We start from the raw sequence: 16,767 nt of genomic DNA, 5'->3' as shown, positions 1-16,767 counted from the left end.
AATACAGAATAAAAAAAGGAAAAACACCCACATTTCTGCTGCTAACATATTGCTTTGTCTCCCACATTCTTTTTCCCACATTTCCTTATTTGTCGTCCATCCATCCACCTATTCCATCTTGTAATAGTGGGCAGGATAATAAGGGACCTGGCCTCACGTATAGGGGCAGTTTAACGGGGGAATATAGATAAGGGAAATCAGAGGGACGCCTGGGTGGCTCAGTCATTTAAGCAGTGGATTCTTGATTTTAGCTCAGATCTTGATCTTGGGGTCGTGAGTTCAAGCCCAGAGTTGAGCTCCACGCTGGGTGTGGAGCCTACTAGAAAGAAAGAAAAGAAAGACAAGAAGAAAAGAGGAAAGAGAAAAGAAAGAAAGAAGAAAGAAAGAAAGAAAGGAAGGAAGGAAGGAAGGAAGGAAGGAAGGAAGGAAGAAAGAAAGAAAGAAAGAAAGAAAGAGAAAGAAAGAAAGAAAGAAAGAAAGAAAGAAAGAAAGAAAGAAAGAAAGAAAGAAAAAGAAAGAAAAGGAAGGAAGGAAGGAAGGAAGGAAGGAAGGAAGGAAGGAAAGAAAGAAAGAAAGAAAGAAAGAAAGAAAGAAAGAAAGAAAGAGAGAGAAAGAAAAGAAGGGAAGGAAGGGAAGGAAGGGAAGGAAGGGAAGGAAGGAAAGGAAGGAAAGGAAGAAAGGAAGGAAGGAAGGAAGGAAGAAAGAAAGAAAGACAGACAGACAGACAATCACAGCCATGACTGAGGCAGGGCATGGCCACATGGGAGGACCGAACAGGGGCTGGAAGAGGTTCCTGGAGGAGCATAAACTGGGAAGAGGGATAGAGGATGAGATGAAGCGGCCATGGGAGCCTCATCTTGTGGGGGCTCTGGCTACACCCCTGGCTATATCTTTCTGTCCCCGAGGGCTCAACCCCACAACAGAAGGTGCTAGCTGTGGGGTCCTCAGCCCCACCCCTGTCCCCCCAGCACTTCCTGACTGCCTCACTGTGCAAGGCACATATCCTAACTGGCTTCCTTCCCACTGCAGAATTTCTTCTCCTCTATGGTGATCACGCCCCATTTAGCCTTGAAAAGTCCATCTTGCTAATCTCTTACAAGGACTGTGTTCCACCCCTCCCTTCTGCTGTGGGCCTTGGCTCTGCAGCCCGGATTCTTCTAACTGACCTCCACCTCTCTCTCCTCCCTTCACACCACACACCAGAGCCAGGTTAACCTTCTGAGAACACCACCTTACACCTGATGCTTATCAGGAACTGAATATCAATACTGTAAAACCTTGCCATTTCCAACGACATGCACGGATCTAGAGGGTGTAAAGCAAACTGGAATAAGGCCGTCGGAGAAAGACGAATACCGTACGATTTCACTCGTATGTGGAATTTAAGAAACAAAACAAACAAAGAGAAAGAGACAAACAAAAAACCAGACTCTCAACTATAGAGAACAAACGGATAGTGGCCAGAGGGGAGATGGGGGTGGGGGGCAGTGCAGTGGGTGAAGCGGATTAAGAGCACACTTTTCATGACTGAGTAACGTAGACAATTGTTGAATCACTATATCATACACCTGAAACGAACAGAATTAGTTAACTACACTGGAATTAAAAAAAACAGAAACAAAAATATCAACACTGCAAAAAGTGATTATTTGGGGATTCAATTAGGTCATTCATTCATTTATTCGTTCAACAAATATTTACTAAACGCCCACCAGACTCTGTAGATACACCGGGAAGCAAACATACAATAATCCCTACTCTTATGTGGTTTATAATCTAGAGGAAAGACAGTAAAAACAAAAAACAAGTAAATGTAAATACATAACGATGCACTGTGATATGGGGTCTGGCTTATTCTTGGCTTAAATAACCTTTGCTGGCTCCTAGCACCTCTCCCGACTGTGCCGACCTCCCCCTGCCCACCTCCCCTGCAGCCGGCAGATCTCTGGGTCTCCCCGACCTGCCGGGAGTGTTGGGGCCTCTGCACTTTGGTTCCTGCTACCTAAGATGCCTGCTCCCGCCCTGGCTCTTCTCTGCAGCACAGATCCTCCCGCCTGACGTGTGAGCTCTCTCGTGAACCGGCAGAGATTCGGGGGTGGGAGGGCGCTCTGAAGCAATGACATCACACTCCTCTGCACATCCCTAAAGGCCAGCACCACACAATACCCCCTGCACGTGGGCACCTGACATTCACTAAGCCTTGTAAGCTCTCTTCATGCGCCTTTAGCCCTCCTATACCTCACTGGGGTGGGTACTGTATTTCTCCTGTATGCAAATGGAAGCAAACAGGACTTGGAAGAGGGAAGGGAACCACAGAACCCTCTCTGGGCACCAGATGCACACCCTTACTTATTTAGCACAGGCTGGGAGGGTATATGAAGCTATCAGAAATTTCTGAAGTCCAGAGAAGAGTGGCTTCCCCCCAGCGGCACGACCTGCCCCACAGTGTTCCCAAAGCTTTCCCACCCTTCCCCAGGTGAGGGCCTGAATCCTTGGCCTTCCATCAGCAGCCCAGGTATCAGATCTGTGCCAGCCAAAGGCTGCTGCCCCCTGAGTGCCTGAAATGTTATCTGACCCTGTGATAGAAAAACAGTGTCCTGCCGAAGATGCCCACATCCCAGTGCCCCAAACCTATCAATACGTCACTTTGCATGGAAAAAGGGATTTTGCAGGTATGATTGAGCTAAGGATTTTTTGAGCTGAGAAATTCATGCTGTCCTCCACCTTGGCGTGAGCACAGAGCCCATGACAGTCCCTGGGTTATGTAATCTAATCATAAGGGACTTTATGAGGGGGTGGCAAGAGCGTCAGAGTCAGAAAAACCAATGTGACCAGAGAAGGAGAGCAGGGGGAGGGAAAAAGACTGCAAGGCTGGCTAGCTTTCAGGATCAGGATGGGGCCATGAGCCAAGGAGTACAGGGAGCCTCTAGAAGCTGGAAACGGCCTGGGAATGGATTCTTGGCCCCAGAGCTTCCAGAAGGAATGCAGCCCTGCTGACCCTTTAAGACTTGCGTGTAGGAGAATAAATTTGTGTTTAAACCACGAAATGGGTGGTCACTTGTTTCGGCAGCATTAGGAAACCAGTGTGGACACTAAGCTTTGGGGAAGGACAACAGTCCTGTATCGACGGCTTCACAAGTACCAGGCGCTGTTCTAAGACCTTTCCAGGGATTAGCTCAGGACCACCCCACACTCTGGAAGCTGTTGTCATTAACCCCCGAGCCACAGAGTGGAAACTCCCAGCTGCCTGGAGCTGTTGGCCTTTCAGGCAGGAAGCACACCCTTCAAGGGACAAGGTCGGAGCCTGGAGCAGGGCCGCCCCCCTCGCCCCTCCCCCCCCCCCGGGCCACGCCAGACTTGAGGTGTCCTCCGTGCACGCCACAGCAGCCGGACCAATGGGAACTCGCCTTCCATGCTGGGGGCCAGTGTGCCCCTTTGGCACCCCACCCCCTTCCTGTTCCCTGCCAACAGAAGATTCACCTGAGGGCCTGGCAAACATCTTGTAAAGGAAGTCACTTGAGGGACTCTGTGAGCTTAAGTGGAGGGCTGGCTGGCCTAGGACCTGGATGAAGACCTGGTCACTGCCGCTCCCACCACGCTGTCCCCCACCTTGGTGTGAGCACAGAGCCCATGACAGTCCCTGCGACAGCCCAGTTCAGCAAGACTCTCTCCTCAAGAAACTCCCACCTCAGAGCCCAATCTTTTTTTTTTAAGATTTTCTTTTAATTTATTTATTTTGAGAGAGAGAATGAGATAGAGAGAGAGCATGAGAGGGGAGAGGGTCAGAGGGAGAAGCAGACTCCCCGCCGAGCAGGGAGCCCGATGTGGGACTCGATCCCGGGACTCCAGGATCATGACCCGAGCCGAAGGCAGTCGCCCAACCAACTGAGCCACCCAGGCACCCTCAGAGTCCAATCTTGAAAGAGCTCCCCAAAAGTCAACAATCACCCCCAGGAGTCCCACTCTGGGCTACTCTCCCTCTGAAGTTTTGGCTGGCATGGGGGCGGAGGTGGTAGAGAGCTTAAGCATGTGAAATTAAGTTCTGCTCATGTTATCAACAGGAGGCCTGTTCTTGGTTACCACCAAAAACCTCTTCTTTTTTTTTCTTTTTTTTTGCTTTCCTCATACCCCCATGTTCCTGGCTTAGAATTATCTGGAAATTCACAATTTTTTCTTCAATCCTGTGGGGCTATTCTTGTTTCATAAAACACCACAGCTGGACATTCATTCATTCATTCTTTCAGCACTATGTGCCAGGTGCTGGGAATACAAATACAAAGGCGAAAGAGACGGTCTCTGCCCCCAGAGAACCCTCCAGAGGTGGTGCCCATGTGCGAGAACCCTCGGGGCCAGTTCCCCGAAGAGTTCAGGGCCCCCACAGTGTGTGCCATACTGTCGGTCCCCCAACACAGGGAAGCTACCTTCTGAGTGACACTCAGACTGTCTCCACTTCCTCCCCAAGCGAGGCTCATGAAATGCAGCCCCTGTGGGCTGGTTCACTCCCAGAAGTTCACACAATCTGCTAGGCTGAAAGTCTGTCAGCTCGAGACCCCCAAATTCAAGAGCTCAAGCCCCTCTGATAGGGACAGTACCTACAAGGTCAGGTTAGCTAGCTCTGGCCTGGTCTTCTACAGAGTGCAGAGGCTAAATATAACGCTTCTAAAGGCTTGGGCCTAGGCCAAACCAAGATCCGATCTGTCCAGGAATTGTGACCTCCTCCAAGACAATAGCGAGGACTGAACCGGCAGGGCCACCTGCCGTTCAGAGCCTTAGGCCAAGTGGATCTGCACCCGGCTCATGGGCCACACCACTTTTCGGGGAGCACCCAGCAGAATCTGCACAGAGTAGATGCCACGGGGTCTAGGGGCTGTGCCCATGCCAAGCATCAGCGTCAGGACAGGTGGCCCCTCTCTGAACCAAGACAACGTGGGGACATCCAGCCATTCCTCCTCGTCCTAGAGCTAGGCACTGGGGAGCTCTCCTTCAGCTATTTCCTTAGCAGAATTTGGAGGGGGGGACAAAGCCCACTCTTCCGGAGGCTGGATCCCTGTATTCCAGGCTCCCTGCTGTCTGAGGCTTTAGGAAGGTCCAGCAGTGTTTCCAAAGGTCAGGTGTTCTTTATCCCACCTTTACACTTTTGTCATTCATACCACCTACACTACTGTCTACTTAATATCGTTCTTTACAACTGACTTCTTAAAAAGCCCAGCCTCCCAAGCATTATATTTGAAATCATAAGATGTACAAGTCATATTTTTCCTAATATACATTTAAAATATAAGCCTATTAAAGTGCAAAAGAATATACCTAGGTGCCACCGAAAATCACATCTCAAATCATCCTAAGTGGGGCCCACACTCTGGAAAACACCCGGACACAAGTGGGGGACACAGGCGTGGCCATCACGGCCCCCACGTGCTGGGGGCCGAAGACACCGGGGCCGGTGAAACAAATGTGGGCGTTGCCGACTATCCATTGAAAACTGGCACAGAATAACACCTGATGGGCTAATGTGCATTACAAAAGGACTTTTATTACTGACAAAGGAGTTCCTTTAAATAGCAGCTTTTAGATAGCAAGGCCACAATAAGCCCTTCGTACCTTTAAATAGAATCGTACCTTTAAATAGAATCGTATGAAAGATTTTTGGAAAGCATACAACACTTCAAGGACAGGAGGTGGTGTTGCTATCGGTATTAACGTGATTATTAGTTAATAGAGAATTAACTCCTCAAAAGGAAGTCTGGGTTGAAAGACAGAGCAAACTCCAGCTCCAGCTCTGGAGGAAACCACTCTCCTATCCACCTCTGTCCCCCAGGAAGATGAAGCATCTCAGAAATTACACTGCAAGCAGGATTGATTGATTTATAGGACACATGCTCAGGGACACAGCCACTGTTGAAGGTAAGTACCCCTGAAGTAAAGTAATAGCCAAGAGAGAACTGCCTTGGGTTCCCACCAGCTGCCAAGAAGACGCTATCGTGCAAAACTGCCAAGACCATCCATAGCCCAGGACAGGAACGCACCCTCCAGAAGTGCCCCTTGACCCCGCACATGCATACACACACATGCTCACACGCACGTGCACCCAGTCCAGCTCTGACCCAAACAGAAGTGGTCTCTCCTCCGAAGTTCTTACCCTTTTATCGGAACCCTGAGGACTTTCTCATTCTATTCCTTTTATCTGTGCACTTGTCCCCTTGCCCTGAACTGTGAACTCTTTGTGAGAAAGTACCATGCCACCATGCCATGTTCATCCTGTCTCTTCCTCAGTGCCAGGCAGAGTGCTTTGACTAGAACACAACCTGACAGTGTTTGCTGAATGACTCAACGAGGTTCCTCCCCACCCCTCTGCAGCCACCCTGCTTGCCTGCTCCCTCTACAGCTGACCAAGCTTGGTAGAGAGTGAGGTCATCCTGGAGGTGTTCAGGATGAGACGAGGGGCCTGGAATTCGCCAACACTCAGGAAAGGCCCCTTCCCCCATGCTGCGACAAGTCCAGGAAAACTGAGGCGGCAAAGAGGGGAAGACTCCACCTAGGCGCTCACAGGGACCTGGGAGGGTCAGGGTTTTTGGGTGTGATGTGTGCCTGGGCCCCCTCGGCATCGGTGTGCTCCCTCCTTGGGACACCTCTGAGTAGGAGAACAAGGCCGGGAACATGGTACCCCCTTTGCAGGCTCCATGGAGCCTCGCTCACTCCACAAATTCACTGCACACCAGCCATGTCCCAAGCTCTGTGCAGTGTTTAGCAGTGACTACAACATGGCCCTTGCCCTAGAGGAAAACAGGGCATAATCGAGGAGGCAGACTGTCTAGAGTTCTGAGCAGACTGAAATACGAGCTAAGACCCAGGTATAAGCCAGAGTCTAGAGTAAGGGTGGATCCATAAGGCAGCATATGAACAGGACCCCCTCTGTGCTGGGGAGGGGTTCTCAGAGAAGGCCCATTAGGGACCCCCTACACCTCCCATCCCACACACTACTTAGCTCCCAGCCGGTGCTCTTGGTTCATTACCAGACCTTTCCGCATCCTGTTCCTGGTGGGGAGGTTGCTTAGACCCTAACTACAGGGACCTTTGCAGGCTTAGTGGAGATGTGACTTAACCCCAGTGCTCTGAGCTAGCACCAGATGAGAGAACCAGGGGTGGGATGCTAGCCACTGCCAGCCTGCCAGCCTCCCATTACATCTCCTCTCTCCTCTGCACCCAGGCCCACAGCTAGAGCTCCACCCAGACGCCGCACATCAGCCAGCTCCTGTGGGTCTGTAGTCTGTTTTTCACCTCCATTAGCTCGCCCTCGGAACCACACTGTAGCATGGGTGTGGCAGGGCTGCGATCCCCATCTTACAGGAGGGACCAAGAGGCCCAGAGAGGCTCAGTGGCAGCCTCCTGCCCACAGCAATGCTCCGTGCACCACGCCCTCCGGGGTGCAGCCGGGCCCGGCAGGGAGGAGGGCACAGATGGACACTCTGCTAGGCAGCCTGGCTTGCAGTCTGCAAATTCCCTGCCATACATTCCCACTGGCCTTCCCTTCTGGCCACAGAACAGAGAGGAGGTGAGCAAAAGGCTGAGGTTAGGGCTCTCAGGAGGGGGCCAACGACGTGAAAGCAAGGAAGGAACGGTGCAGGGTGCCATGCCTCAGGCAGCATGGTCCCTGGGGAGGAGGCGAAGAGAAGAAAAGGGGATTGGTGCACATTCCTGCTCTGCCTTCAAGGCAACTCCTATGACAGGACAGGCGCATTGCTGGGGAGAGCGTTCACAGCCCCAGAGTGAGTGGGCTGGGGCCCAGCAGATGCTTCTTGCCTACACCCACCTTGGGAAAAGTGCCTACCCACCTGGCTCCTGCCTGGAAGCCAACTGTTATCATCCCCTTTTCAGCTGATCCAATTCTTTTCCTTCAAGGAAGCTCAGTGACCTCTGGCTGCCAATCTCTCCCCACGTTCTCTCGCCTTAGCCCAGACTGACAAGTCTCCTGGCGAGGAAGCGAGTGGCCCCTTTGGCCCGAACTTCCCAAGTGCACTTATCCTACTGTTGCCATGGAAACACTGAATTATGGCCTCCCGGTTTCAAGTCGGCCAGCTCCTCTGGGGCAGCAGGCTCACACCACTGCCGTGCCCACCAGGTGACTCATGTCACTGCCAGAGAAAGCCCCCGGCACAGCTGGCCCGGGGAAAACCAGCAGCCACTCGCGCCGAGGACAACTGGCCCAGGGGGAGGAGGCAGGCACTGCCCCTCTCCCCCAGGAGCAGCTGCCAGAGGGCTCGGCCCCTCGCACCCCCTCGCAGGCAGGCGCCCGCCCCTCGGGCCGGAGCGCGGTGCTTCCACCCAGCCGTGAGGTTTGTGCACAAACCAGCCATTTCTGCCCGCACACGGCTTGGGCAGTCAGAGCTGCTCGCCCTGCCCCTCCCCCGACAAGCATCCAGGGCGTGTCACATTCCCACCTTCACGGCCACCAAGAAGGGGGACCCTGAGCCGGGGCTGGTCGGGCTTCCCAGCTCGCACTCCTCCAGGAGAAACACATCTTCATCCTCCAGAACCTTGTCCAAAAAGCCTATAGCCTCCTCTTCCTCTTCCATGGCAGCCGGAGGCGCGGAGGGCAAACAGGAAGCGGGGTCCACGCAGCAGCAGCCGCCGTTGCCGCCGCCGCCGCCGCCCCGGAGGGAGGCAGGCGGGCAGGGAGGGGAAGAGCGTGCAGGGCAGGCCTAAACCAGCATGCTGGCCTCCCCGGAGTCAGTCCTGGCACCCGGCCACCGGCTCCCGATGAAAGGCTCCATTATGAACCTTTTCCTGCTGCCGCTTCCCGGCCCTCCCGCGCGCCGGGGCTGCGGGCCGCCTCGCGCGCGTCCCCAGCCAGGGAAAGGGGAAGCGGCGCTCCGGCCGCCCCGCCGCCGCCGCCGCCGCCGCCGCGAGCGCAGGGCTGTGACTGGAGGGACCGCGCGGCGCGCCGGCGGAGCAGGAGGAGGCGCCCCCGCCGGGGCCCTTCCTGCCGTGCGTGCCGGCCCGGGCGCAGGCGGGGCCCCGCGCTCCCCGGCCGCCGCTCCAGAGCTCCGGCCGGCCTCCCCGCCGCCCCGCCGCCGCCGCCGGCCCCACAGATCCCACCCTTTCTGGGCTCGGAGGCTCGCGTTTGCTATTAATACGCAGGAAATGCACGACTTGACTTGCGAGGTGGAGCCGTTCCCTCTCTGCGGTCACCGGCCGGCGGCTGGCGGAGGCTTCTGGAGCGCGGAGGAGGGGCAAGGAGGCCGCAGACGGGCCGGGCGCGGGGGGAGGTCTGCTTCCCAGAGGCAGGCTTTATTTACGGCCCCTCGCCAGAGCCGGAGCAGGCAGGGGGAGGAGCGGAGAGCAGCTGCCCGCACGGCCTCTGGGAGGACCCGGCGAAGGACCGGGCAAACCTCGCTGTCACCTTGGGATGGCCACAAGATGAGCCCCCTTCTCATCTCTGCCTCATGTTCTGACACCTTTGCGGAGGGGAGGCCAGGGCCTGGTGAGAAAACAGTTTCTATCACCACTGCGGCTGGGAGAACAAGGCTTTGTGCAAACGAGGCCTCAGCCGCCTCACCACAACAGAACCAAAAAGTGCCAGCCAGGCTTTGCAGCAGGCCCACCTTGGACGGCCGCGGGTGCCCCATCTCCTACTCACAGATGCTGCTGGGATGAGCACTCCCACCTCCTTGGGGCTCTTTTGCCTCAAGAGGGGCCTTGGCCCAGTGGAGCCCGCCCCACGGCAGAGGGTGCGGGTAACACACGGAGCCCTTCCCGGTCCCAGCCTGCTTCCCTTGGCTTCCTCAACGGCGGCAGAAGTCAAATCCACCCAGACAGAAAAGTCCACACTGTGGCTGTGTAGGCCCCAGCCAGAGAGGGGCATGCTCTTACTCTCCCAGGGGAGGAGGTCAGGGGCAGCCCCTGGGAAAAGCTCCTCCACCACACAACACCTGGGGCAAAGGTTGCAGACTCCAGCAGCCACGAGGGTGCAGGTAGGCACGGGGGGCGGGGGGGAGGGAAAAAGCCACCACTCAGCTCCAGCTGATGGCTGCTGGGGCAGTGCGGGCATCAGGTTGCCCCATCTCAGATTGTCCTGAGACGTTGGCAATGTGGATTCTTAGCTGATCTCTCTCCATTTAAAAACGGTGGCAGATTAATGACATTAAAACAAAACGAAACATGGTGCAGTCTGAATGAAACACACCTGTGAACTGAATTAGGCCCACAGACCAGGTTGCTGCCTTCTTGCAGCTGGTTGTTTCTTTGAGGGAAGTTGGTGGGGGGCGGGGGTGGTGGTTTTCCCTGAATATCCCCTCTGTCCCATTTCCTCACTAGAACTGGCATCTTGGAATCCAATTCAGCATCACACACTACCAACGCACTACTTCCCTTTGTAGACCTGAATAATCAGGGCCACCACCTGGGTAGATCAAGTGGAAATTCAGGATTCTGGGTGGTGAGCCCTGAAGCTTCAGCCCCACTCAAGCCAACCCCCTCAATCTCCGACCAGCCCCTCAACAATGTCTCCAGCTAGGGATTCCCTTGAAATCTTCCTGATTCTTCTAGCTCACAATTCTCCCTCCTAAGTGTCTGCCTTCAGCTCAGGTCATGATCCCAGGATCCTGGGGCCGAGCCCTGCATCGAGCTCCCTGCTCAGCAAGAAGCCTGCTTCTCCCTTTCCCACTCCCCCTGCTTGTGTTCCTTCTCTTGTTTTGTCTCTGTCAGATAAATAAATAAAATCTTAAAAAAAAAAAATAGAAGAAATGAGTTCCAAAGGAAGGTCAACTGTGCACCATCCTGGGTCCACCTAGTGTCATTGCCCCTCCTTTCCACCGGGCACCTCAACTGAGAACAGGGCCCCTGGCTGAGCCTCCAAGCTGGGTGGAGGGTTGAAGAGAGAGGAGGGAAATAGAGAAGAATGGAAATGGTTTATCCCAACCCCCCAAAAAAGTCTGTGCAAGCTTTGAGTTTGAGATGGGGCTCCTGCCATTCTGTTAGAGCAGAGAATCTGTCCTCACCGCTGACTCCCTGTCACCAAAGCTGAAATACAGACTGAGGGTTTTGGGGTAGGCTCTTGGGCCTCAGGGCTGACAGGGTTCCACAGAGGCACACCCCACCTTACACTCCGCCCCCTCCCTCAGTCCCTGGTTTTTCCCTGTCTGCCTGGGCTGGGTTATAAATAACCGGAGCACATCTGAAGGGCCCTTTCAGCCACAATTCCTCATTTGGTTTGGGCGGGTGAGGCTGCTCCCAGGGCTTGGGAACAACCGGGCCTGGCATTCCCCAGGGCACAACTGTGCCAGCCCAGGGCTCTCTGCCACCGTTTCTGTCTCCTACCCTGCAAGCTTCAAGTGCATGGCAAGGACTGCCCCCACTGGTCAGACAAGCGGGTGGAATGGGAGAAGGGCCTAAAAGCCCAAGGGTCCCTCCTATGTCCTTTCCCCAACCCAAGGGAGCATGAAGTACCCTTGGATGTCTCCTGGAGTATCCCCATCTTCATTCCCCACGCCCCTAACCGGCATAGCCAGATCAACACCTACTTCTTCCCCAAACCCTGAAACCTCTCAGAAGCTGCTCCCTAAACATCCAAGGCATCTCTGCTCCACCCCACCCTAGCTGGCTGGAAATTCCAGTGAGTAACTAGAATGCCCTTCCACCGCCATCGGGCACACAGACACCACTCCGAGGCCCTCCATCCTCCCCCTGGGGTGGGGGGGAAGTGACTCACAAGTCCCAGCAATGCTCCCTCCCTTTCCCCCACAAGTGCCCTGAGCCAGCCTTGGACCTGAGCTTCCTCTCTGCATCCTCCATACTCGGCTGCTTCAGCCTGGTTCCTGCTCCTCCTTCCAAAGAAGCAGCCTGCTCCAAAGGTCTTCAAACTGCCTTATTCCAAAGCCTCCCTCTCCTACTCCGCAGCCTCTGCTGTCTGGACTTTCTCAAAGCCCTCAGGTCCCATGAGCATGCCGGTGCTGCTCTCACCGCTCTGGCCCTTCTTTCTCCTGCCTCCTGTAAACTGGAGTCGCCCACTCAAGACCCCGGCCTCAGCCCGCTGCTCTCTACCCTTGACGGACTCCTCCCTTCTGGCTTCCAGGCCAATGGCAGCCCGTCACCATGTGTAGCTCCAACACCTACTCAGCTCCAAGCGTGGCATCTCCACGGTCCGCTGGGTCTCCTCACCTGGAAGTCCTGCCAACAGCCCCTCAACTCCACATATCCAGACCAAATGACCCCTTCCCTTCCCTAAGCCAGCTTCCCCTTCTGGCTTCATCCACTTCTGTTGGCAGGGCCACCATCTTGCGACTCTTCCTTCCCTCACGTCCCACATCCCTTTTACCGAGTCCCTTTGGTTCTTCCTTCTCTTCCTCTTGTAAAGCCACCACCCTAGCCAAAGTTTGCAACATCTCGCCCCCGCACAGTCGCGATCATGTTCCATTTTGAGTCCTGATGTTGCCTACCCATCTATCTGTTCGCTCATTTGCTCCGTCATACCCAGAGGAGGCCTGGCATTACTAACACAAATCCGGGAGACCCAGCCATTAGAGTGCTCTCAACCGATAGGAAGTGAAGGACACAGGAACAAAAAAGACAGTGCCTCAGTGATCAACACAGTGGGAACATAGGACAAAGGCACTATCCCTGCCTCAGAGGAAAAGCTTCACAGGAGAGTGGCTTCTGAGCAGCAGCTGGAAAAGGGGAAGAGTTTGCCAGAAAGGAGAACTTCTGGTAAGCAAACACAGAGGCAGGACAGAATAGAAAAGGGGCAGGAGGTGAACTTGGAGAAGTAGGCTGGAACCACACTATAGAGGGTGAGGGGCACAGACTGAGCTTTTTTCTTTTCTTTTCTTTTCTTTTCTTTTCTTTTCTTTTCTTTTCTTTTTTTCAAGGGAGGGAGGTGGGGAGGAGCAAAGGGAGAGGGAGAGAGAGAGTCTTAAGCAGGCTCCACACCCAGCATGGAGCCAGACGTGGGGCTTGACCTCACAACCCTGAGATCATGACCTGAGCTGAAATCAAAAGTCAGACGCTTAACCGACTGAGATTTCTGACACTCTGAGTCACAGAACGTTCCCTGGAGGAGGCGACATTGAAACTCATGCCTAAAAATGTCCAGGGGTTAGCCCGCCAGTGGGGGCAGCGGGGGAGTGAGTGCACACTCACAAAGCCACCCATAGTTTCCTCTCCGCAAACCCTGTGGCCTCCCCCTCACACTCATTCTCCATTCTCATTCTCTTAGCCACTAAATCAATAAGTATTTATTAACTGCCTACTGTGCACTGGGCATTCATAATGCAGGCACAAATGGGATACTATGTCTACCTTCATGGAGCTGACAGGCTTGGGGACAGACTGACCATTGTGAGCCAAGGCAGTGCCAGGAGTGAGGTACAATCTCAAAACTATGGGGCTGAGGCACAACTCTCCCAGAAAGGATAACATGGAAATAGCTATTGTGATTTTAAAGGTTCACACCCTCTAACCCAGCAACTCCACTTTAAGGGACTTTTTTCTGCAAAAACATTTCTACAAGGGCATTTCTACAAGATCTATGTACAAAGATATTCACTGCAGTGATGTTTATACCAGTGCAAGACTAGAAACAGTCCAAATGTCTAGCAGCAAGGGATGGTTAAGTGACTTATGGCACATTCGTAAAGTGAAATATGCATGCAGTTACAAAGAAATAAGAATGAGGTAGATCTTCACTTACTGATGTGCAAAATGTCCAAGACTTATTAAGTAAAATAAAGAAAGTGAATTGCATAACAGTACCAGTATGATTTAAGGGAAAAAAGCATATATCTAATATGTCACATGTAAAAATAAAGAGAAGTATACAACCAACTCTTCACAGAAGTTCTGTCTATAGGATGAGACTTTAGGAGACTTTCACTTTCTACCTTACATATTTCTGTAAAGTGAGAATTTTCAGTGATGTAATCAGGGAAAATAAAGAAGTTAAAAAAAGAAGGGTGCCAAGTGCTACGACTGGGAACGTAGACTGAGCTCTGGGGGTACCAGACAGGCGCAGCTGAGGCAGCAAAGGGCCAATCACAGAAGGTTCTCTGGAGGAGGCGACATTGAAACTCATGCCTAAAAATGTCCAGGAGTTAGCCCGCCAGTGGGGGCAGCGGGGGAGGACAGACGGGACTGTGTGAGCACAAGGAAATGAGTTCAGTCTGGGTGGCGAATGTGCATTCAATCATTCAACCAACATTGGCTGAGCATCTACTATGCGCCAGGCACAGTTCTAGGCACTAGAGTTTTCCATGAACAAACACTGGTTACAAAACTGACAAAGCTCCATCTTGTAGCTCACATTCTAGTTGAGAGGTTGGTAATGAGGCCGCAGAAGTAGGCAGGGATCAAGTGGTCAGATCAGGCAGGGCCTTGGCAGCATTGCTAAGGGTTGGATTTTACCACTAGGAGAAAGGGAAGGCACTAGAGGGTTTTAAGCAGGGAATGACGTGACCATTGTTTGACAGACATACCTCCCACTGACATCAGATTATTCTTTCTAAAACATTGCTTACTCTGTGCCCACAGGAAGTCACCAAGTCAGCCCAAACAAGGGCAGCGGGGCCCTTGGGGGCGACTCAGCCAATCCAACTGTTGACAACAGTCTCTGCTGCTCACTTTCCCCTTAGTGGGCCAGGTACCCTCTCACCTCCAGGCCTCATCCTGGGCTGGAAGCCTCTTCTCCCTCCTCTCTGACAATCCCTGGGCCTCTCAACTTTCTTGGCAAAAGCTGAAGCTCCACCTCCAGATTTGCTGGAGCTCAGGAGACTCTGGGCCAATAAGAACTCACCCCAAAGGGCAGTGCCAGGAGCAGGCAGAGTCTACTAAAGCCACAGACGGAATCAGATGCATCATCGTCCTGATAACTGTGCTCCTCCCTCCGCCTTTCCTCTTCTGTTATAGAAGTCATTCCAAAAATCATATACAGAGTTTAATTACATAAAGCAAATGTTGGGTATCAGCCAGTACATGACACTATGTATGTCATGTACTTGACACTAGTTATGCAGTAAAACAAACAAAAACAAAAAGAACTCCCCTAGATTCTGGATTCGATTCCTCACTCTGCCTCTTGCCACTTGTGTGACCCTGAGCAAATGATTCAAACTTCCAGGACCTCAGTTTCCCCATCTGTAAAATGGGGTTATAGTACCAACTCCGGGGGTGCAGTGAGGACTAGTACCTGTAGGGCAGTGCCTGGCAAGTGTCAGCCCTTGTTAGGCACTAGCTATTCTCCTTTTCTTTGGCAGGGGTGTTGGGGTGTGGGGAGCACAGAAGTGGGGGGCCCTAGCTCACTCCCTGCTTCACCTCCCACCTCTTCTATTGAACCCAATGCCCAGGAGATCATTATCCTTTTCTCTAGCTTCCAGAGGTTTCCCCACATTCCAGAACTTACACAGCCCTCTTTATCTAGAATGTTCTTTCTGACCAGTCCCCAGGCAGAACACTACCCACTATTTGAGGCTGCCTCCCATGGACTCCCCTCCCTGGTTCCCCTACCTGAGGTCACAATGACTCCTCCCTTGGGATGCTGGGCATCTCTGAAGGCTGTTGCACAGATGGCCTCGAAATAGAGTGTGTGTGTATGTGTTGGGGGGTTGGGGACAACCCCTGTGCATGCTAATTCCCTATAGCAGTTGGAACAATATCTTGTAAAAAGTGGGTACTCCGAAAATACTTAGTGAGTAGACATGGAAGCTTACAGGGCAAGGCAAAGCGTCTCCCAAGAAGATAAATCAAGGGGTTCAGATTGGATGGATGGTTCCTATGGAAAGTGGTCGTATGATGTGAGCTCCTAGGGCTGAAGGAAGCACAGTCCCACCAAAGGCAACCAGGCTGAGGAGGGAGGAAGGGTGAGTACCCACTAATGCCAAACGCAGTGGGACAAGTGTGGCTTTATCTCGATTTCCCAGCACTTCCCTCCTGCCTTAGCTCCCAAACTCCTGGCAGTGGCTTGGTGTCCAGCAAGGTGGGCTTACGGGGAACACCCTCCCAGTGGGGTTCGGGGAGAAGGCAAGGCAGATTGTGGCCAAGTGAGAAATAGCCCAAGGCCAGTGTCACCTCCTTCCCAGCAGCTGGGCTCTCCTCTTTGTGCCTCTCTTCCCCCTAAATCCACCACAGTGGTGCCCCCCCACCACCAGGGGCCTTCACCAGGCAAGAATGCCACTGGGAGCTGAGCCACCGCTGCCAGGACCAGAGCTGGGGCCTTCCGGAGAATGGGGTTCACATCCCAGGAGAGATTCAAATTTCACTGCCACCTCGGGAGTGGGTCCTCTGTGTGGCTGGCATGAGGCGTTTTCAAGGGACTATGTCACTTGGTTCTCACAGCAGTCCTTCCAGATAGGAGGCATTTATCCTCATTTGCAGCTGAGGGTACCAAGACCCTGCAAGTTGCCCAAAGCCACACAGCCAGAAAGAGGCAAAACAGAGGCATGAAGGCTCCTCTGCTCGGGAGAGGTAACAGATAACGGCCGCGATGCGGACCCTACCACCTACCAGCTGTGGGACCCTGGGTAGGTGGTATAACCTCTTCGCGCCTGAGTTTCCATAGCTGTAACACAGGGCAATCGTGGCGGCTTCCTCACAGGGTCATGGTGAGGGAAGTGAGCGAGTGTTTATAAAGTTCTGTAACAGCGCCCACATTTAGTAAGTGCTATGAAAGTGTTTCTACGCGTTCTCTTCAGTTCTCTTTGTTCCTGCCACAGGGGCAGGGCGGGATGGTGAGGCATCTGGCGGCCCTCGAGACAGAAGCAACCAGTCCACAGCCCTGAGGGC

At 53.4% G+C, this 16,767-nt stretch overlaps 1 protein-coding gene across 4 annotated transcripts in view; it reads right to left on the bottom strand.

The window, feature by feature from the left end:
* ABR (ABR activator of RhoGEF and GTPase) overlaps nucleotides 1–16,767 on the bottom strand; it is a 174,574-nt gene that overhangs the window by 71,125 nt on the left and 86,682 nt on the right. Inside the window, exon 1 of one of the 4 annotated variants that reach the window (XM_028109314.2) lies at nucleotides 8,439–8,889. The exons of the other annotated variants lie outside the window; for them this stretch is intronic. Within the exon in view, the coding sequence (XP_027965115.1) occupies nucleotides 8,439–8,573 (135 nt within the window). The 5' untranslated portion in view covers nucleotides 8,574–8,889. Of the gene's footprint in view, nucleotides 1–8,438; nucleotides 8,890–16,767 lie in introns of those variants that run through there. 4 annotated transcript variants of the gene reach the window in all.

This window comes from Eumetopias jubatus, unplaced genomic scaffold (genome assembly GCF_037043125.1).
Source record: "Eumetopias jubatus isolate StellerSeaLion01/CBP00866 unplaced genomic scaffold, mEumJub1_p1.0 scaffold_10, whole genome shotgun sequence".
Lineage (NCBI taxonomy): Eukaryota > Metazoa > Chordata > Mammalia > Carnivora > Otariidae > Eumetopias > Eumetopias jubatus.
This window is presented reverse-complemented; position numbering and strand designations above follow the sequence as displayed.